General features: G+C 41.3%; 1 protein-coding gene across 5 annotated transcripts in view; it reads left to right on the top strand.

Moving 5' to 3' along the window:
* GHR (growth hormone receptor) overlaps positions 1–22,840 on the top strand; it is a 303,566-nt gene that overhangs the window by 267,081 nt on the left and 13,645 nt on the right. For all 5 annotated transcript variants that reach the window (XM_075588839.1, XM_075588818.1, XM_075588848.1 and 2 more), the window contains 3 exons: positions 14,702–14,831; positions 21,507–21,667; positions 22,454–22,632. In XM_075588839.1, coding sequence (XP_075444954.1) covers positions 14,702–14,831; positions 21,507–21,667; positions 22,454–22,632 — 470 coding nt within the window. The remainder of the gene's footprint in view (positions 1–14,701; positions 14,832–21,506; positions 21,668–22,453; positions 22,633–22,840) is intronic.

Genomic DNA, 22,840 nt, shown 5'->3' on the forward strand with positions numbered 1-22,840 from the left:
GGTTCTTGGCAGCGCCTCCACTTACCCAGGATCCCCAATAAGTGAGTTTCCCCACATGGTTAAAATACCAGGGGGTCGAACAGGTGATGAAACATTAGAGGGGGGGCAATAGAGACATTGAGCTAACCATAAAGGAGACGTATTGGATTCATAGGTTAAAAACCCTTGTACCTAAAGGACTCAATGTAGAAATTGAACTACTGTAGGTGTCTTTTTAGTGTGAGGATTTTAATTTCATTGCCTTGATCTTTTTTTATATATATACAGTATATATATATTATGTTTTTTATCTTATTTTATCTAAACTACCGTGTGATTACCTATATAGAAGACTTCATCAATTTTTAGATATGAGGTCTCTATTCACATAAACATTAAGTAAGTATGTATGGATGTTTACATACATCTATTTTTGTAGTCATTTAATTTGGTTCTGCTGCTATTTGATGCCTTTGTTTTAAAAAACATTTTTTAAAGTACTGTTTGAGATTTCATATTTAGTATTTTTTTTATTGAATATTTGGTATATTAATATTTGATTATAACTATTGAATATTTTAACTTCATATCTGTCGAACGATGGCTTCTGCTAGAATGGTCTAGTATAACAAAGAATGATAATCGATAATGTCTTTCTCTGACTTTTCTATGGAGCACTTACTACATCAAAGGAAGATTACTCCAATTAGTTAGTTTATAATAGTACTACCTATGGATGTAGATATATATTTTTATGCCGTTTCTTACTTTATGTTATTGTTAACTCATAAAAAGCAGTCTTTGTACAAGTATATTTTATATTATTGCTCTTGCAGTTACGTTTTGCACCATCTCTTTCACTGATTGATCTAGTGTGTTTGTAATAGCCAGTAGACACAGGGCTATGGCTATATTAATGTGGGTAGATGTAGACAAGAAATAACTCCTGACGAAGCTGTGTATCCACCAGCAAAAAGCGTTGAGTTGAACGCAGAAGGAAAGAGTGACGACCAGACCGGGAGAAGAACCGTAGGAACTGAGCAGAAACGTGTTTGCTGTTTCCGGGCGGCCGCATACGGAAGCAACACAAGCCAGAAAGCCTGCTACCACCTACACTCAGGTTTAGCATCAGAGAGGAGAGAGTCCTCTAAAGCAGCGGTGCGCAAACTCGGGGGCGTGCCCGCCAGGGGGGGGCGCAAGAATATTCAGGGGGGGAGTGGGCGGTTGCAGAGGCCCTGCGCTCTTCCCCCACGGCATTTAAATGAATGCCAGGGGATCGCGTGATGCCTCTGCAACTTCACAGCACAGTGCTGCTCTAAAGAAAATGTCATATGTCCTGAATGACAGCACAATTGTGCGTTTTCATTCGGGGAGCTTTGTTTTTGCGTTTTGTTCATTTAAAGGATTGTATACTGCGCAATTTGTCCCTTCTCTGTCTCCCACTGTAAGATCTACATCGTGACCGGTTACCTTATTTGCCACGCAACTTATGAGCTCTGATATACTCACTGCCAGGTGAGCATATCTGTTTATATATTAATTTCACCTTCAACACTTCAAGAAAACGATACTGTTTTATGTCGGTGTTGTATGTTTTTTATTTTTCCACATATTGATGTCTACTGCTCCCTCATCCTTGTGCATCCGTATCTTTGAGGAACCTAGCTGTTTCTTCTGAAGGTTGAGTAGTTGACATAGTTTTTTTTATAATTATTTTGGTGTTTATGCACATCTTTTTCGTGTTTACATATTATTCATTTTGTTGAAATTCCACCACTAGGTGGCGCTGTTGTATTGGTTATATTGATTGGGGAGCACCGTCCTGTCTATTTTCTGTTCTTAGTCCGGTTTACTATCCCCCTGGCGAGCACCGACGCATGCGCGATCGGCACTTGCCAGCTGCTTGTGCACATGCGCGACCGGCAAACTCTGATATATGTATAGTATCAGCCAGCAGAGCTACCCATATGCTTTGTTAAAGAGGTGTCTTTTTTCGATGGGTCTCAAGCTGGAGAGAGAGGGTGCTTTTCGGACATTGAGGGGAATTACATTCCAGAGGTGTGGGGCAGGAAGACAGAGGTTTTAGGCGAGAGAGGGCTCCACTAACCTTGTGGAGGAGCTACGCAGTGGTCTCTGTATGCCGTGCCCAGCAGCTCTGAAGGTATGAAGCTGGGTCTGTCCAACCCCGTGGATAACATAGATACCCAAATATGGGTCTCTACATCATGAGGGGGAATACTATAGGACTATATTCGTCATCTATGTCATCAAGGGGGTGGACAGTGTTACATGTCCTGGTGTACATTAGATAAAGGGGAGGTAAAGTGACTTGTCGAAGGTCACAAGGAGCTGACTGAGATTTGAACCAGGCTCCCCTACTTCAAACTCAGTGTCTTTGTTATCAGAGTCAATATCTTTACTCACTGCGCCGCTCCTTCAGCCCTATGACACGGGAATCCCTGTAGTCATGTCTCTGCAATGTCCCACTATACAGGTGGATAATATTTTGGACATTCACTTCAGAAACTCTGGATTCCCAAAGCAGATTGAAGAGCCTTTGTTCTATTACTAAGGGATACTCAATGAAAAGTGATTTCAGTTGTTAGATAGAATATAATTTGTTTTTAGGTATATGCTCATAGTCGCTGTATCATTTGGTGATAAGCAGGGTAAGGCACACCTACTGAATTAACTTCCATTCAATGCATAAGGCTACGGCCCCAGTGCCTGCGCTGCATGCGCGACTGCGAGGCTGGCGGCGCGTGCATCCGAATTGCCTGGTCTGCAGAGAGCTGCAAGGGCAAAGACAGATGGGGGGGAGCGTGACTGGGGAGTGACGGGGGCGTGGCCGTGACATCACCCGGCAGGTTCGCCCTCATTGGCTGAACTGCCGGGGGCCTGGCCTAGCGCTCCGTCGCTAGTTCCCGATACAATTTTCTTGCAGGGTGGAAAAAGTCACCGCGCAGCGCGGAGGCCCCCCCCCCCCTCACAGCGGGCCCGGCCCCATTGAGGGGCGACTCTTGTCCCTGAAGCGTCTGCCACAGCGGGCGCTGCAGTAGCCAGCGGGGACCTGGCCTTACACTGCTTCTCACTACAGATGTAGCAGACATTATTACCCCCCTTAAGGATGAATAATGCCTGATACTGTGCATCTTTATATTGAATAGGATTGATCCTATTTCTATCCCTATTATACTAAATATTATACTGTCAGATCTTCAGGATATGGACTTGCTGTGCATGCAAATGTATACGGTTAGTGTAGCGTACATTGTCAGAGATGTACATGGAAAAATATTGTTTGGGTGACTAGAAGCAACACTGCTCAGAGCTCCAGGTAATGGATTGGGTATTGCTACATAAGCTTGCAATATGCCTGTTACCACATTTAAATAAGTAAATACTGTGTGTAGAGTACAGTACTAACTGACCAATTTTACTAAGGCAGCATGTGTGCATTTTGAATAATACTATAGTATTTGAGGTGGATCTGCCTTTTCTCTGAAAACAAATAGAAAGAAGTTGTAGCTCTCAACTCTCAGTGAATGCGAATGTGATGGAAGGAGGCCCCCTAGGGCTTAGCCTAGGTTCTGTTTCGCCTAAAATGTTTATGTGGCATCTTTCCCTTTTTATCCTTTATTCGAGTATATTATAGCCCTTTTCCAGTCGATTAGGTCCCTGCCACAGTGGGCTGTATTTTGCCATTTGTTCTTTATGCTTTATCATTTTTATTTTATTATGATCCTGAACAATTTGTTTTACTATAGCCCCTTTTTTTCTGCGTTATCTTTTCCCCCATTATTCTGTATTGTTTTATAGAGTTAGGACTTGCTGTACTATGGTATTGTGCAGGAAGCAGTTAGGCGCACACATGGACGGTTCAGGTGCCCACCTCCCTTCCTCCCTCCATGCCTGACATGCCTTCCGTGGCACCTGGTCCCTGGGATACATTGTTGTGCTGGCTGTGAGATTCTGCAGCCTGCCAGGATAGCTGTAATCACTTAACTACCCCTGTTCTGCTCTGGCCAGGGGGTTTTGGAGTCAGTGCTGCTATGTCAGGACCAGCAGCCCCACTCAGCTCAGCATTCTGGCCTCTGGTTCAAATCACAGTTGTTTAAGGGCTCGCACGGCTCATTCAACTCCATTGTCTGTCCCCGAGCTGATTGGTTGAACGCCATTGCTCCTGGTTGGCTGCCATTTAGAACCCATCCTGCTCTCCTATTGCCCAGGGATTTAAAGCTCCAGCCTCTTCCCATTGGCCAGTTCTAATCCTAGGCTGGCGTGAAGGTGCCTAGCCACACCCCCAATTCTGATTGGCCCTGCCTTTAATGTGTGGTATTACTCGAGGACTGTCCTGTGTATTTACCCCTGCCTGGGCCTGCTTTCTTTATCCTTGCTTGGGGAAAGTAAACACACTGCTTCTTCACCTGGAGAACTAAATCACAGAAACGTTAAAACCCTGAAACCATGTACTGTTTCACTCGCTCGCAGGACTTTCTGCTCCTCAACCCCAAGGAGCTACCACCTCTGCTTGGATGCACCTAGCTTTGTGCAGCCAGCCTCCCTGTGTAATAATTGTACTATCCCTTGTTGTTTACTGCAACTGTGGACCCTTTTGGGTACCGTTACTGTTCCTATTAAACCCAGGGTTGCCACCTTCTACTGAAGGCCAACCGGAAAAAAATGTAAAAACAAAAATTCTCTTAGCAATGGCCACGTTGCCATGACAATGGGACACTACGTGGCGTCCCATTGTCATGGCAGCACCATGTTCACTGCAGTTGGAGGGGGAATTGCAGGAGAATGCCGGAGATGCCGCAGACACCGCCGCCACCTGGAGATTGACAGGCTAAACCCATAGCCGGAGGTAAGTGCCCAAAACCCGGAGTCTAGGGTCAAACCCAGAGAGGTGGCAACCCTGATTACACCTATTTCTGTAAGAGCTGTCTTGCTTGGCTGATTGAGATCACATGCTTGAAGCTAACCACTGTATTTTTATTTTTTATTTTTTAATGTTTTACTTTTATTTGGGGGCATTTTTGCTTTTCAGTGTGTGCCCTGGCTTAGTAACGGCCCCATCACCCCAGAGACTTTTTTTTTTTAAAGTAATGACAGCTATGTCCAGAGACTGAGTGGTTGCGGTAATGGGTGAGCCTCTCCCCGGCGGATAAGCATGGTACCAGTATGTAGCATGCTACTGGGAGTATTTTGCTGCTATTTGGGTTGTACTTTGCTGTGGCTAGTGTGGATCCCTTGGCGGTATGAAGACGCTATCCCAGCCGGGGGATCTTTTGTAAAGACACGTTTTATGGGCCACTCAGGTGCTGGAGGTCGCGGATGTTATGTGGCAGTTAATATGTATGATTCAAGTAAGTGTGTGTTTTAAAAGACTGAAAATTCTCATGTGCTTTGAGCTTGCAGCAATAAAATGACATGCTCTGGATCTCTTAACATGACAAGTTGACTACTTTATGACTGTAGGGGCATGATGCTGCATGTGTTCTGATGCCCCAAAAAAAGAAAAGAAACAGTAAATCTTCAAAAGCAGCACGGTAACTAGGTTTGCCATTTTCAATTGTTTATGACACTACTAGCTAGTGCTCTGGACTCCATACAGGAGCTGGAACTTGTTTCAGAATCTACTATTAATGGCTTTGGGAAAGTCATTTTGTGTATGTAGACAAACTGTTTTTTGGCTACCAGTGTGCCCTCCCTAGCAGTAAGTCCTGGTAAGAACAGGCCTGCTAGGATCCATCATGGGGTTTCCCCATTCACAGCAGTACCCTAGAGTGACAGGGGAGGAGGTGGAGCTAAGCCTGGGTTCTACCCAATCCTGGGTCAGACCTGGTGCCCTCCTCATACTGTACAGTACTTATGAGAGTTACAGCCCAAATTGAGTTAGTGCTCCTCCCCACTTGAGAGAGGCAGGTCACACACAGTTTGCCTGAATACTAGCCTTCCCTGTTCCTCTTCCCTTTGGGGGAGAGTGAGTGTGTACCTTTCCCCTACCCTGTTAGAGGGTCAGGGAAGAGCAAGGACTGCTGCGGGGGCCCTTTACCCGTAGTGTAGGTCCAGGGACCATCCTACTGCTGGATACCAAGCCAGACACTGTATTGGGCAGAACCCTGCTGTGACTGTGTGGCTGAATAGAATAAACCTGTTCAAGTTATTCCTACCTCCTGCCTGGTGTAATCTTTCCGGGGAAGGAGAGGGAATTGTGTTCTACTGTAGGAGATTGCCTCCATACATCTGGAGCCTGCGGCAGATGGAGGCGCTGTACCACTAGAGATCAATGTCGAGTATGTACCCCAGAAGCCTGTCCTGGGTCCCCAAAAACATTGGCGGACAACTCAGCAATTCTGTGAGCCTACAGGTAGCATGCACCAAATACCTGGTAACAGGGGAATCTCCCAGACAGTGGGGGAAACACCGTTACATTTGAAGGCACTGCTGAGATCAGTGACAGGACAGGCTTTCAGCGATGGGCAACACTAATAGATGGGCGTGTATTCAACCAATCAACGGTACATCACTAATCACCTCATCTGAGTCAACATTATTTATACGATAATAATCAAATCACAGTACCATTTTAATAACAATTTCATAAAAAAAACATTTCAAAATAAACTAATCTTTAAAACACAACAATATAAAAGCTACTGCTAATTAGAGAACTATGTATTGCACGAATGAATTGTCCTGCAAAAAAAACGGAAAACAAGTGATAAAATCATATATATAAATGACACAATAAACTTATAAACTAAGGTGTAAGTTTTATGTGTGCTGTAAATACTGCATCCAATTTAATTTTGTAAAAAGCAATAACAGAAGTCAATATTTGTCCTGCTAAGGAATAGCAATTGCATTCAACCATAATACATTCAGAAATACTTTCATGTCCCTTTGTATCCAGATGTATGAATATTATAGTATTGCATTAAATATGAATATTTCTAATCAGGTGCATTTTTATTTGTGATAGTATTAAGACAACACATTTGTACAAGTTAGAAAAAGACCTTTTGAGCTCTTAATAACATTTACTGTATGCACATGTCCCCATTGGTGCCAGAATGCCCAGTAACACCTTGAGATGGAGTGATATTAACTGTATGGAAATGAGACCATTTGCCCTGCTGGCACTAAACAGGATGACAACGGAACTTTCATTGGCATTTTTTCCCCAATCGCAGCTCTGTTCCCTACCATACTGTAGTCCCAGCTACACTAAGCTCCATTAGGCTATTTAACCAAGTGTTAGGTTAATCAAAACGCGTATCCACCAAAGCAAATAACCCAGTACTACCCCTTAAATAACGTCAGTTTATTGTTTTCACCAGACTTTAGTACGAATCATATCCAAAAAAGGCATTCCTCCTGACATTGCATAACTACTAAAGACCTGGTAAAGGTAATCGAACATTATTTACCCTGATTTAATGCAGCTTAGATTTAATAAAGACTGTATTCTGTTTTAAAACTTAATTTTTTCCCTTTCACATACAAATCAATCCACGTTCCCTGCCTGTTTACATGCAGCAGGAGAGAGAGACACCCCAACACTTTGCAGGCATGTCGGAATAGTAATCTCCTATGCTACCCAATGCGCGTTTCACTCCAAGGAAAATAGCATCCCAGAGAAGGAGAAGAAGGTGCTGTTCTCTGTTCTCCGGAACACTGAGCAACGCCTTAATAATAATAGACAGAGATGCAGCGGTAGTTGATTAGCCTGCAGTTGCATGGTAGACAGTCTGCTTTGGAATCACTGCTCCCCATATATGACAAATACATGATTTCGCCGTTCAAATTTTGAACATGCTCTCTGCCCTCCAAGGCAAATACTTAGCCCAGCCCAATGTTCAATGAAAATGAGCAATCTCCTTAGTACGGTTTGTTCTTAGACATAACGAGTAGCTTGAAAGCCCTGCAATGCCTTTAGGATACCAAGCAACAACAATAAAACAGAGACAGATTCACATCAGACAACCAAGATGAAACTACAGTAAAACAATATCCTAATGCATGTCTAGACTTATTTTTTTTTAAATGACTTTGTGTCCATGTAAAAGTAAAGTGAAAAGTACACTTACTTCTTTGCAAAACATTAATTACTGTAGTTATCATAAAGAATGTCCACATATAGCATAAACACATGCTTTGCCCCAAATAGGAATAAAACATTTACCTAGAGCTGAGGTCCAAAGATACTGTACTGGCTGCCTTGTTATGTGTAACTTTAAATGGAATACAGTATTTGTTTTTATTAGTAAGTCAGCCTTACAAAGTAATGTTAACTTACTGTAACTAACCACCAAAGGGCCTACTGATATATTATAACAACTCCATAGTACAGTATGTTTTGACCAAACATTCTAACACAATAAACAGTTCTTGTTGCCATGACAATTACACACAAATAACTATATTTTGGCTGCGCTGTGTGTTTAGATGTCAAACTTTAATATGTATTTGGGTCAATCTAAAATTAAGAGTTGTATTATGATTACCAGTTGTTTACAACAACAACAAAAAATTGCAACAAACCAAGCAAAACTGCAAGAGGATGATATAATATGTACACAAGCTCAGGAAATAAATACATTTAGGAGAATGGAAATACATGCCTGAAGAGAGACTTATTGAAGCATTAGTGCTTGAATGTTTGTAGCATAGTTGAACTAGGGCTATTGAAACATTGTAAAGAGTGCTTTTACTTTGAGAGTAAAGAATGCATTAAGATTTCTAAAGCTATTTCAATGTTCATTTCAAAAGGTTGGTTAGATACAGTATATGACACTTTAAAATGGGGAATGATGATGCTTGGCTAACACAAGTAGAAATGGATTCGCAAAAACAAGGTTTCAGGCATAATGAGCAGTAGAGATACTGTGAAAGCTTCAGAAAGAGGATAGTATTCAAGGAATGCAAGAAGTACGCAAGGAAGAGAAGATGAAGTATGAGAGTGAGAGGCATACGATGAGTGGGATTTGATGGTCAAAATAAGAGAGAAGCTTTTAGAAGGTTTTAGCATAAGGCCTCGGACACGCTTAGCGCTGGCGTGCTGAGGCTCAGGGAAAGCAGGTGCTTTCCCTGGTCTTGCGGTACCTTACCGCATGCGCTGTCAGGGGGCGGTCCGGGGGCGGGCTCGTCACTGGCCGGGGGCGGGCCAGTGACGTCACGGAGCTGGTTCGCCCATATTGGGCGAACCGCTCACGTGACCGGCCTGTCTCGCCGGCAAGCGGGGGAATTTTAAATTCCCCTAAGACCTGCGCTTCTGCAAGCGCGCGGAAGCGCAGCTGAGCCCCTACTAAAGCCGCTCTAATTGCGACTGTAGGGGCTCAGTGCTGAGCGGGAGCGCGCGTCAGCACGCTTCCGCAAGCAAGCAGGCATCATGGACGATGCCTAACTTGTAATCAGTGGCAAAGACGGGAACTGCAGGGAGCAGCACTGCTGGACAAGCAGAAGTTGAACTCACAACCTTATTTATTAAACTCCAAACTTCCCCACCACCATATGGAGCTAATGCTCATCCAATCACAAAATGTTAAACACAGGTTTCATTTTTGCTTTGTGCAGTACCGTGAGTAGCATATACAAAACAGCATTTGCTAAATTATGTACCTGCTGTTAAATTACACTTTACAATAATGCTTTACTCCATACATGAGATTTGTGAGTAGAAATACACCAAAGTTTAATTGCTGTGCAGTACATATCAAATTAGCTGTAATTATAATAAATTGCAGTCGAAATGCCTTTTAAAACTGAAACGTGTTTTCAAACAGTCAAACACCAAGTGAATGGGTCTTAGTCATATACTGTACAGAGCTCTGCAGGTGAATGTGTTTAACGTTTACTTTCAGTAGTAGAATCCTGTTGACTTTATGCTTAAATGAATTATACTTTTGCTGTTTTGTTCATGTATCACATTCTGGTACAGTCTGTTCAGAAAACACAGCTCCTGCAAAGAGCTTCAAAAGTGTTGGTAATTGATTTTTGTTGGGAACTCAAAACATTTCATGTTTTTTTTTTGTTTTTTTATACAAATCAAAATAAAACTTTTATGATGAGCATGTGCATGTCTTAGAAAGGTCCAGGAACTTGCCTTTCCCCATAATCACTTGGCATTCAATGCTTACACTGCAGCCAGGGATTCTGGGTAACGACACTTTGCGGATCGGGTAGACAGATTGTTGGGAGGGGCTGGGATTGACCCGGCGGTCTTGGTACATGTTGGCACCAATGACAAAGTTAGAGAAAGATGGAGGGTCCTAAAAAATTATTTCTGGGATCTAGGCCAAAAGCTTAAGGCAAGAACCTCCAAGGTAGTATTTCCTGAAATACTACCAGTGCCATGCGCTACCGCAGGGAGACAGTCAGAGATCAGGGAGGTTAATGCATGGCTAAGAAAGTGGTGTAAGAAGGAGGGTTTTGGGGTTTTTAGAGCACAGGGACTCCTTTTCTGAGAGGTGCCATCTTTATTCTAGGGACGGATTGCACCTCAATGACGAGGGAACTTCTATGCTAGGGGGGAGAATGCTAAAAAGGTTGGAGGAGATTTTAAACTAGGATGGAGGGGGGAAGGGAATGAAACAGATAACGAACTAAATAGAATGATGAGGAAACAAGGTGGTATGGAGGGAGATGGGGCAAGTGCGAGTTTGACAAGCAGCAAAACGCTCATAGTAAATACAAATAATACTAGAAAACGTCTAAAGACTAAACCAAGCTAGCGCAGAAAGGAAGGAGCAGATAAGAACTTGAATTAATAGCTGCAAGGGAGCAGTAGGATATCATAGGCATTACTGAAACATGGTGGGATGAAACTCATTACTGGGCAGTTAATTTAGAGGGTTATTCCCTTTTTCGGAAGGATCGAGCTAATAGAAGAGGATGTGGAGTATGTTTATATGTTAAACAGGATCTAAAACCTATTATAAGGGATGATGTCTATGAAGGGAATGATGAAAATGTAGAGACCTCGTGGATAGAAATTAGCAGTGCAGGTAAAAGTATAAAGAAAATGTTTGTAGGAATATGCTACAAACCACCAAATATCTGTGAGATTGAGGAAGCTAAAATACTTTTGCAGATGGAGAAGGCATCAAAACTGGGTCATGTTTGAATAATGGGTGATTTTAATTATCCAGACATAGACTGGGGCAATGAGATTAGTATTACAACAAATGGAAACATGTTTTTGGGGGTGATTAAAGACAATTATATGACCCAAATTATTGAGGAACCAACCCGGAGAGGGGCAATACTGGATTTGTTAACATCAAACACTGTAGAAGTCATAGCAAATATTCAAGTCCTGGAACATTTGGTAACAGTGATCATAACATGGTCTCATTTGAAATAAATTATCAAAAAACAGATTTCTTGGGTTCAACAAAGATCTTAAAGATCTTAAACTTTAGAAAGGCAGATTTTAATAAACTGAGGACTAATCTACAAGTAACACATTGGGATGATGTTTTTGCAGAGAAAAATGTAGAAGATAAATGGACAGTCTTTAAAACATTGTTAGAAAAGCACACTCATCAGTGTATACCCTTGGGTAATAAGTATAAAAGAAATAAGTCAAAACCAATGTGGCTAAATAAACAGGTAGGGGAGGAAATGGAAAAGATGAGGCAGGCGTTTAGATTATTTAAGTCACAAGGGACGGAGGCATCGTATCAGAATTATAAGGAATGTAACAAAAATTGCAAAAGGGCAATCAAATTAGCAAAAATGGATAATGAAAAAAGGATTGCAATAGAAAGTAAGATCAACCCTAAAAAGTTATTTATGTACCTTAATAACAAAAAAAAATAGAAAAGAAAATATAGGACCCTTTCAGTGTGAGATGGGCAGGCAGATTATTGGAGATAAGGAAAAAGCAGAGGTATTAAACAAATTCTTTGCCTCTGTGTTTACAAGGGAAGAATCAATTTCAATTGTAGTGCTGCAGGAGGAAGCCACATCCTCCATATTAATTAACAATTGGTTAACTGAGGAAGAAGTTCATAGGCAGCTTGAAAAAAAAAAGTAAACAAGGCACCTAGCCCCGATGGCATACATCCAAGAGTTCTTAATGAGTTAAGTTCAGTAATAGCCAAACCAGTACATTTAATATTCAAGGACTCCATTTCCACAGGCTCAGTACCACAAGATTGGCGTAAAGCATATGTGGTGCCTATATTTAAAAAGGGAGCTAGATCACAATTGGGGAATTACAGACCTGTAAGCCTGACTTTAATAGTGGAGAAACTACTTGAAGGTTTAATACGGGATAATATTCAAGAATACCTAATGGAAAACAAAATTATTAGTAATAGTCAGCATGGATTTATGAAGGATAGATCTTGCCAAACTAACCTTATTTGTTTCTTTGAGGAGGTAAGTAGGAATTTAGACCAGGGTAATGCAGTTAATGTGGTCAACTTACATTTTGCAAAGGCTTTTGATACGGTTCCACAGAAGAGGTTGCTGTACAAAATAAAGCAAATTGGACTCAGTAAAAATATATGCACCTGGATTGAAAACTGGTTGATGGATAGACAACAGAGGGTTGTCATAAATTTAACTTTTTCAGGTTTGGCTAAGGTCGTGAGTGGAGTACCTCAGGGATCGGTACTGGGACCCCTGCTTTTTAACTTGTTTATTAATGACCTTGAGGTTGGCATCGAGAGCAAAGTCGCCATCTTTGCTGATGATGCTAAATTGTGTAAGGTAGTAGAATCAGAGCAGGATTTAGTTTCTCTCCAGAAGGATTTGCAGAGACTGAAAACTTGGGCAGGTAAATGGCATTCCCAGTCTGACATATGGATTTTCCTCACTCAGCCAAACCCATATTTCAGGCTCTGGATGTAACTTGCAATACCAACCTCACCACTCTCGAGGCGGCATGAAAAATCTGAGAAGTTTTTAGAAACGGTTTGTATAACAGAGCTGTGAGAATTGCAGTTGCAGTAAAAATCGCAAGTTGGAGGCTTTTTGGACAAACCGTGTCTAATAAAGCCCTTTCCGCATGGATTGGACACGCGATAAGGGCTTTCAGAATGGCAAAGTATGCCGATCCGATGGGAAAGGGCTCTCTAGAAACAGGATGTTCACACTTCGGAGCTACGAGAATAGGCCCCAGTGTGTCATTTTTTTTGCTTTTTATACATTTTAGAATGGATCCATATACTGTCGCGGCCGAGTTTATTCGAGCATTTGCCCGGTCTCGGCCGCGACAGTAACCTGGCGCGCGCCGGGATGTCCCGGGCGCGCGCCGAAGCCTTGGAGGAGAGGCCCGCCGATCGGGGCTTCCCCCTCTCCTCTCCGGGTCCGCCGGGTCCCCCGGAACCCCCTGCCGCCGTCCCCCACATCGCGGGACACCAGGGCTCCCTCGGGGAGCCCTGGACGCGCGTGCAGGGGGCGCAGGCACCCGAAGACGCGTGACCGCGCATCGGTGACGCGCGGCACGCCGAGGGGATGCCACTAGCAAGCCGGGAAATCTCCCGGCTTGCGGAACTGGCCGCACTCTAATAAAGTGTGCCGCCAGTGTAAGCGTATGCTGGGTGTTTCCCACCGCTTATTACAGCAAAGGCCTGGGTTGATTAGTAGTAACAGCTGTGTAAAACAGTCTATAGGGATCCAAGTTAAAATGGATGAGTGACTAGTCAACAGAAGTGAAGAGGTTAAAGCGTAAACTTCACTTGTAAATTAAGGTACTATTCAACCAAGAAAACAAAGAACAAGGGGGCGCGCGGATGAGTAACACCAAAATTAATAACCAATAATAGAAAAGTAGACGGGTTAGCTATATAACCAGACTTACCTAGTACCAAATTCATGCACGAGGGTATGGTACTGGTAAGTGGTACTAGGTAAGTCTGGTTATATAACTAACCATTCTACCTTTCTATTATTGGTTATTAATTTTGGTGTTACTCATCCGCGCTCCCCCTTGTTCTTTGTTTTCTTGTTAATCATTTGGGGACGAGGAAAAGTCCCCTATAGGGTTCGAGCAGCGGACAGTGGACCTCAGAGACGTGCACGCGAATTGTGATTCACGTAGAGTCTCCTGTTTGTGGTCATATTTTCATTACGCTATTGTCAACATATGTAGAGCGAGCACCCAGGTAATCTTTGTATACTATTCAACCAACCCAGAGACGTGTAAAATGAATTTAATAAGTATTATAGGTGCAGCTCCGATGGAAAAAAAAAATGGGTAAGAAGCTAAAAGCGTGTGCTCGTTTGCATGTTATTACCCAGAATCCCTGGCTCAGTGGAAGCATTGTATGCAGAGTGATTCTGGGGAAAGGCAGGTTCCTGAAGCTGTCTGAGACATGTGAATGTGCTCATACTGGTATATTTATTTGCTAGTCGGTGGAGGGTTTTTGTCACTTTTTTTTTACTCCCCATATCTTACTTTGTGTAGATGTTTTTTTCTGGCTGACAAAACAGCGGCCAAAATGAATTTTAGGACTCTTCAAGCAAGTTGATTAGGAGTGAACAGTTGCTATTTTCTGATCCAGCAGAATGATGTTGTGTTTAAAAAAAAAAATACTTTTAACATATTGTACCAAGTGTGCAGTATACCAAAAAGACTCAGACTTAAGTTCAATAATCTATAGCCATCTGCAGATACCAATGTACTATTTAAATACATATTTTACATACAGTATATTAAATACATATCAATAACCTGAACTTTTTCCCCCTTTATCTATTCTAGTTACATCTGGAAGACCCAGAATCACTCAGTGTCGATCTCCTCAGCAGGAAACCTTCACATGCTATTGGACTTATGGAGATTTTCACAACTTATCATCACCAGGCTTGATAAAACTTCAGTATAGGAAAATGTACAGTATACAAGTTATTTTCCATAAAATAAATCTGTAATTATTGGTTAGAAAACGAGCCTTTGTTCATGTTCTAATTTAGAACGTACATGAAATGATAAAGAAAAACCAGCTTTCCTATGTGCTGTGCATTGATCACCCAATGCTCTCATATATTTATTTTACTGGGTGCCCTTTCCAACATGTGACATTCAGTTACACTATACAGGCATACCCCGCATTAACGTACGCAATGGGACCGGAGCATGTATGTAAAGCGGAAATGTACTTAAAGTGAAGCACTACCTTTTTTTCACTTATTGATGCATGTACTGTACGGCAATCATCCTGTGCGTGCATAACTGATGTAAATAACGCATTTGTAACAGGCTCAACAGTCTCCCCGCTTGCGCACAGCTTCGGTACAGGTAGGGAGCCGGTATTGCTGTTCAGGACGTGCTGACAGGCGCATGCGTGAGCTGCCGCTTGCCTATTGGGCGATATGTCCTTACTCGCGAGTGTACTTAAAGTGAGTGTCCTTAAACCGGGGTATGTCTTGTACACTTCACAAAATATTTTCCATAGCTATGTCTTATATCTTGAAGCAAAGGAAGTTAAACTCTGGTGCGACCACTTTTTACATGTTGAATAATTAAATGATGTAACATCTGCGTTGTTCTGCATTGCCCTGTAAACAAAAAATTCCTATTTCACATTAAAAATCAAATGACCAAACATTAAAGGGAGAAATCAGTCAACATTATCTAAACTTATTACTGATTTCAATCGCAATGTGAAATTGAAATTAATTGTAGATTGTGATACATTACCTTTTAATAGACCAATGTGAGAGTTTATAGATATCACAATCTGTCATTTCATATAATAAAAATACTTACAGTATTTCGATCCATTAAAATCCATCACTACCTATTTGAAATCTAAATGTATCCAGCAGCAATAAAGCTATATCACATTCATCAAAGTCTGCCAAACGATTAACAAATGGTGGAGACAAATGGTGGGGCAAAAAACATCCACAGATTTATCAAGCCAATCCCAGCTACTTAAAAAATGATAATTAAAGCCGCACAAGACCAAAATCTTATCAGAAAGAAGGAAATCTCCGTATCTCTCATGGAGTCGCATCCTATAGAATATGCAAAAGAAAGTCCACATGCATCAGACTATGTGTCTGCAATCCAACTCTATAATCCTTGCAATAAAACAGTAGTGAGCACTGTCCAAAAGCTCACGGAGAAGCGTATGTTATGTCCAGTAAAAACTGTACATATACTCTTTCATGGGGTAAGTCAATAAAAGTTACACTGTTGGCACACACTATATCCAATCTCCTACCCGGGCCCTATGAGGAAGGTATATGACTTACATCCTATAAGGAACCTGGGGTCATGGGTGTTTAAGTGGCTCCTTTCTCCTTTTGGTTTTTAAAATATGGCAATATCGTAGCTTCATAGTGTTGCAGCAATGCAGTTGCAGTTAAACTCCTAGTAGCGTGTCTCCAGGCCAATAACATAAGAAACAGACAAAACTCGAAAGTTAATGAAGCCGCAGCAAGCAAAGGATCACACAGGAAGTCGTAGAAATGAGAAAAATGTCAAAATGATTTTATTCCGATACAAAAAAGGGCAAAGAAGTCCTCCTGAGTGTTTCGCACCAAACAGCGCTTTCTCATGGAGTTTCTCTGCGATCCTTTGCTTACTGCGATTTCATTCACTTATGATTTTTGTCTATAATCTTTGCTGCTGTTAACCCAAGAGGCTTCAGTCCTCTCGCCATAGGTAAACCTCAAAATAAGAACGGGACAGCACACCAAATACCGAAGTTCAATTAATTACATTTATTCTCATTCAAAATATATCTGCAGAACTCAAATTTGAGAATCCTTACAACAGTTCACATCTCACAAGATAGTTGGCTCTAAAAATCTCCAAACGGCTTATAAAAAAGGGTAGGTAACTGTATTGGTCTTTTCTTCCATGTAGTAAAATAACAAAGGTGGGTGAGTACAGTAGGTAGTAGGATACATTTTATTGTACCTACTTTCTCCCCCTCCTTTTGTTATTTTACTACTAACCGCATGTAGAATAATTGCTGTCAAAAGTAAGCTTCCATTCTTCACCTTTCACAATAACATTGTTTCTTCAAAAGTTGTACCCTGAACATAAAGAACCTTTGAAATAACTTTCCAAGAAGTCCTTTATACAGCCTTGAAATCATCGGAATGAGGCATAATTCCTGATGAAGTTAGGTGTAGAGGAGCTCTTAGATTTTCCAGCAATTATTCTACTTGCAGTTTGCAGTTTTTTGTGATGTGAGCTGTTTTAAGAATTCAAACACGTGAATCTGCCCATTAGTATTAATGATCTTGATTGGTAAAAGGAAATTGACACAGCTTAATTTTTGCACCAGCAAATGATCTATCATGTGCTTTAAAATAAATGTTATGAAAAAACAGAGTAACACATAAATGCCTAACATCAAAAATAAGAAGTTAATTGAGAATAAAGATATACAAAATGGGAATTATTACAGCCTAGATTTACTAAAAGCATACTAAGCCTCAGTGACCATTATGGCCTATTGTATGTACCGTATTTCCTCGATTGTAAGACGCACCATCGATTTGGCCCTTACAATCCAGGAAAATTACTTTTTCACTCTCCATGTTTCAGGAGACGTCCCATGTCAGCAAAGGATGAAGCGGGCAGCAACGGCAGGAGAGGTCCCACGTCTGCAGATGGTTGAAGATGGACAGCGGACAGTAGTGCGGTGGCAGGACAGGTCCCAAGTCTGCACGTGAATGAAGATAAGAAGACAGCAGGTGTGCGGCAGCAGCAGGAGATCATAATAGCAGGAGAGCTTAGTAGGAGCAGAGCGGCATAGGGGAACGGCTGGGGAGGTGCACATTGTAACCGGAGGTCAGACATCGGACAACTTCCGTTGTTACAATGTGCTCCTCCCAAGCCGTTCCACCCCTGCTTAACTCTCCTGCTATTATGATCTCCTGCCACCGCCACCGCACGCCCGCTGTCTTCTTAACTTCATTCACCTGCAGACTTGGGACCTGTCTTGCCACCGCCGCCGCACTCCATCTGCAGACGTGGAACCTCTGCTACCGCCTGCTTCATCTTCCGCTGACATGCGACCTCTCCTGAAACATGGTAAGTGAAAAGAGGTTAGTACTGTAGACACTTTTTAATACATCGATTCTAAGACGCACCCCGATTTCAGACATATGAAAATCGGAAGAAAGGTGCATCTTAGAATTGAGGAAATAGGGTATATCTTTATTTATGTAGCACTCACAGTGTGATCGGCAGGCTTAGCTCACACTTCTATAGCTCCAGCCTGAAAAAGCAATGGTTGTGGGTTCTAGTCCTGCTGGGTCTGACACCATTCCTGTCATTAGGTTGATGCCTTAGGCTTATCTACTCTCCATAGTTGGTATGGAAACACTTTTAGAACTGTGGGATGGGACTCATTTAAATATACTTTGCATAACATTAGCATATCTCCCAGCACGGGACCTAAGGTGTGCTCCTTTTTCAGCACAGGCATGTCTCCCTAATTTATTTGGTGGGACGTTTGAGGGGACATATATATATATATATATATATATATATATATACATATATATATATATATATATATATACATATATATATATATATATATATATATATATATATATATATATATATATATATATATATACAACTGGATACACGACTAAATTGAAAGTCTCTCGCTTTCCTCAAATTAATCAGTATGGATTTTGTATTCAATATGAAATCCAAGTTTGGATTCTTAAAAATCTATCTGGATTGTATTCAATGGCAGATTTAAAGGAATCTGCTCTGCTTTTTTAGTATACAATCCGCAGACCAGTTTTGGTGGGGGATCGGATTTGGTCTAAACAGTCCACGGATTTGCAGGAAATAGATTTGGACTGGTTTGCCTATCTTTATCACCCACCTACCCTACTCATCCCCCCTCTGTCTTTCTCTCTCACTTTGAATCCTGGCTCTCTTTCTCTCCTCAGTGTCCCCTGTTCTTCTCCTTGGGGACTTCAGCTGCCCAGTTGATGACCCTCTCTCCCTTGGGCTTCCCGCTTTCTCTCTCTAACCTCTTCTTTTGGCCTTCAACAATGGACTGCAGCCAGCACCCACCAGGATGGCCCCTACATAGACCTGGTTTTCACTAAAAACATTTCTCTCTCATCTCATTTTCTCTCTCACTTCTCCCCTTCTCCATCTCCATCTACCCATCGTCTCTGCAGAATCTGCGCTCTATTAACCTACCAGCTTTTGAGTCCACTTTACGCTCTTCTCTCTCCTCTATCAGTTCTGCTAACTTCCCTTACAACCTGGTCAGGAACTACAACTCTGCCCTATCCTCCTCTCTTGATCTATATGCTCTGCTTTCTCTCTGCCACTTTCGCCTTTGAACACCAGACCCTAGCTAAATTCCCACACGCGCATGCTGCGTTCCTGCACTCGTTCCTCTGAACGCCTTTGGAGGAAATATCACACTCTCGCAGACTTCCTTCACTACAAATGTATGCTAACTCTCCCCTCTCTCAGGCTAAACAACCCTACTTTTCTTTACTAATCAACACGCACAAGTCTAACCCACGCTGACTCTTCTCTGTCTTTGACTTCCTACTCAGACCACACTCAGCTGCCTGTTCTTCTTCCTCTATCTCACCTCAGGACTTTGCCGACTATTTTAAGGAAAAGGTGGAATCCATACGTCAGGCCACCCCCTCTGTATCCTCCTCCCATCCTACACCTCTTCCTAACTCTCTACCAGCTTAAAAAAAAAATGTTTTAATATATGCTGCATTTGATTACCTTTATTGAAAACGAATTACTTAAGCTGCCGATAATTTCTTTCTCCTTTGATCGATCAGCAAAATCCTGCTTCCCAGGGTTCACTAAAAAGCTGCCTTTCAGTTTCAAATCAATCCTTCAGTCAGTGTAATTCAGCAGCTACAATGTATTCTTACGTTACTACGGTAACATTATCTATTGTTACAATTTGCAGCTGAAACTGCTGGGAATATACTGTAGGCAACAAATGATCACAAACAGTAAAGTGTTACAAAGATCTTGCACTGCTGGGGAGGTGTGCTAAAGCCTGCTATAGAAATCAAAGGATGCTTATAATAGTACATTTAAACTCATTAAAAATGTCGTTAAAAATTGCATTTTTAAATACAAAAGGTAGTAAATATTATCTAATACTACAGAACTGATTTATTTATAAAAAAAAAAAACACATGTAGGATATTGCATGGATTGCTCCATTAAAGCATCCTTTGATTTCTATCGCAGGTTACAAGATCTTTTTTTAAATGTCCTGTTTAGAGGTTGTCTAAATTTAGCATAGGTTGAACTTGATGGACGTACGTCTTTTTTCAGCCTCATCTACTATGTAACTATGTAACTATGTAACGATGGATCATTTGTTGCCAATGTTCCCAGCAGTTTGAGCTGTAACCTGTAACAATAGACAATGTTGCCTTAGTAATATAAAGATACATTGTAGCTGCTGAGTTGCGCTGACTGAAGCTGCCATTATGTAAGTAACTCCATGAGGATTTCTTACAGATTTATAATGGTAGCACCAAATGATTGCCAGTTTAGGTTAAAAGGTAGCATTATACATTGCCACAAGCTTTACATATACAAATAAGAAAAAGAAAACAAGGGAGGATGTACTGTAGTACTGCAGCTTTAAAGTCTAGCACAATGTAGTACATCTGGGTCCCTGTGCATTGTGTACATGGAGGATGTAAGCTCACACAGTCCAAAAAAAACGTATTTCCGAAATGTAAGTTACATTTGGTAACAACGATGCAAAGGAAACATTACAGATCGCTCTTAAAGCTGCAGACCAAGCAATATCCTACATGTGTTTTTTTTTAATAAATCTGTTCTATACTTTGAGAAAATACTTGTAGCATTTTTTTTAAACAACTCTGAAATACATTTTTTTATGTATTTTAACGTAAAAAGCATTGTTTGTTTCTATAGCAACCATTTACAAAGTTAAAGCCCCTTCTTCTTCTGAAGCAGTCTCTGGCACTCCTCTTTTTGAGCCCTGCAATCTCTCTAGCAGTGCACCAATTGTATCTAGTGACTGCCTGGTCACATGATCTTCCCCACAAAAATTTGCATCTTTGGTCCCCTTCTACTGCACTGACAGCCATTTAGTGAACCCCCGTGCTGAATCTTCACTGATCGATCACAGGAGAACGGATCGATCGGCAACTTCGCTGATTACTTATCATTGTGAGGATTGTATTGATGCACATATTAAAGGGGGGAAATAAAAAACAGCAGCTTGGACCGCTGCTTTAAATGGGGCAGCATTCTGAAATTCAGAACTTTGGATCTAACCCTGCTACTTATTGGTTATAGTTAGTTAAACTATGTTACAAACTGATGCACTTCACATTTTAGATTATGATTAAAATGTTGAAACGTTACCCTCCTTCATTAGTTTCCAGAAGTGAGTTGTAATATCATTTGTGATTTTAATAACAAGCCAAAGGATGAAAGTAAGGAAAAAGGCTACGGGACATTTGAGGTAGACCACGAATATTCCTTTAATGTAATATGTCAATTGAGCAGAGTCTTTTTTTAACATGTTTTTATTTTATTTCAGGGGGGAGTTAAATTGGACGGATTGCCCTGACAATGTATCTGCAGGAGAAAATAGCTGTTATTTCAATAAAACCTACACTTCTGTTTGGGTTTCTTATTGCATTCAACTTGTAAATGAAGACGTAGTTTTGAATGGCAATTGCTTCACCGTCGATAATATTGGTAAATGTTCGATTCTTCCAGTCACTCAATCTCATTAAATATACTATAGATAATCTACTAGATTCTTAACATGCTCAACTTTCTGCTGTGCGTGCCCCAGTGCAATCTTGAACAACCTAAAAAAAAAAACAGGTTGGGAAACAATGGTCCAAGTTGTTACATTCACAATAAACCTAAGGGTGAATCTTCAACGGATCGTAAAAAGACCTGTTCTCTGCACACATTCTCTGTACCATTGTATTACAGTATCCTGGGGATACCTATATAAAATAAATATGGAGACGGCACACTCAACCATTCACAGACTCACCGTTTCAGGTTTCTTAGTGCATGTAAAGAAAATTCACCAGGAGACTTCCATCGTGATAAATAATTGCCTTTAATAACCAGGAATCGGGCAAACATCCCCCCAAAAATAACGTTTCACGCCCATGTGGCCTTTCATCAGATAGGTGTTCACAGCATAACAACACGTGCCATATTTTATACATATCAATAGACGCCATCACTGTCTCCCCTCCATATTTGTTTCCATGATTACTTGGAAGCACGGTTACGCTTCCTGGGAGACACGCACCTCATTCTAAATATGCATATATATTTTCTGCTCTCTATTATGGTGTCCGGATTCATTTCCCATTAACTGGATATATTTACTTACACCGTTTTAAGAAAGGGGGAAAAATAAGTGCTGTCAACTTTATATTTGATGTCACAGAGCCTTATTGTAAAGGTCTGTTCTGATGTCCTTTTGTATTGATTTTCTGTTTCCCAAAATATAAACAGTGCAACCTGACCCTCCTGTGGCTCTCAACTGGACTGTAATGAACATCAGCTTGACAGGGATCCATGTGGACATTCAAGTAACATGGGAACCTCCACCCTCAGCCGATGTTAAGAGCGGGTGGATTAGCCTTCAATATGAGGTGCAAATAAAGGAACTCAATGATTCCCAATGGATAAAGGTAAAAACATTTTTGGGTGCTATCACATACAGTTTTTCTCCTCTTGCACTAGTTAAATCAGTGTTATAACTATATGGGGCCTACTTATTTACAATGAGGGTGGTGTTTCCTTGAATAACTATGCATTTTTGCATGGTAACACATCTCTCCCTATTTCTTAAGCACTTCTTGCGTGTTCATACCATGTGAAAATTCCATTTTAGGTTAT

Source organism: Ascaphus truei, chromosome 1, assembly GCF_040206685.1.
Source record: "Ascaphus truei isolate aAscTru1 chromosome 1, aAscTru1.hap1, whole genome shotgun sequence".
Taxonomy (NCBI): Eukaryota; Metazoa; Chordata; class Amphibia; order Anura; family Ascaphidae; genus Ascaphus; species Ascaphus truei.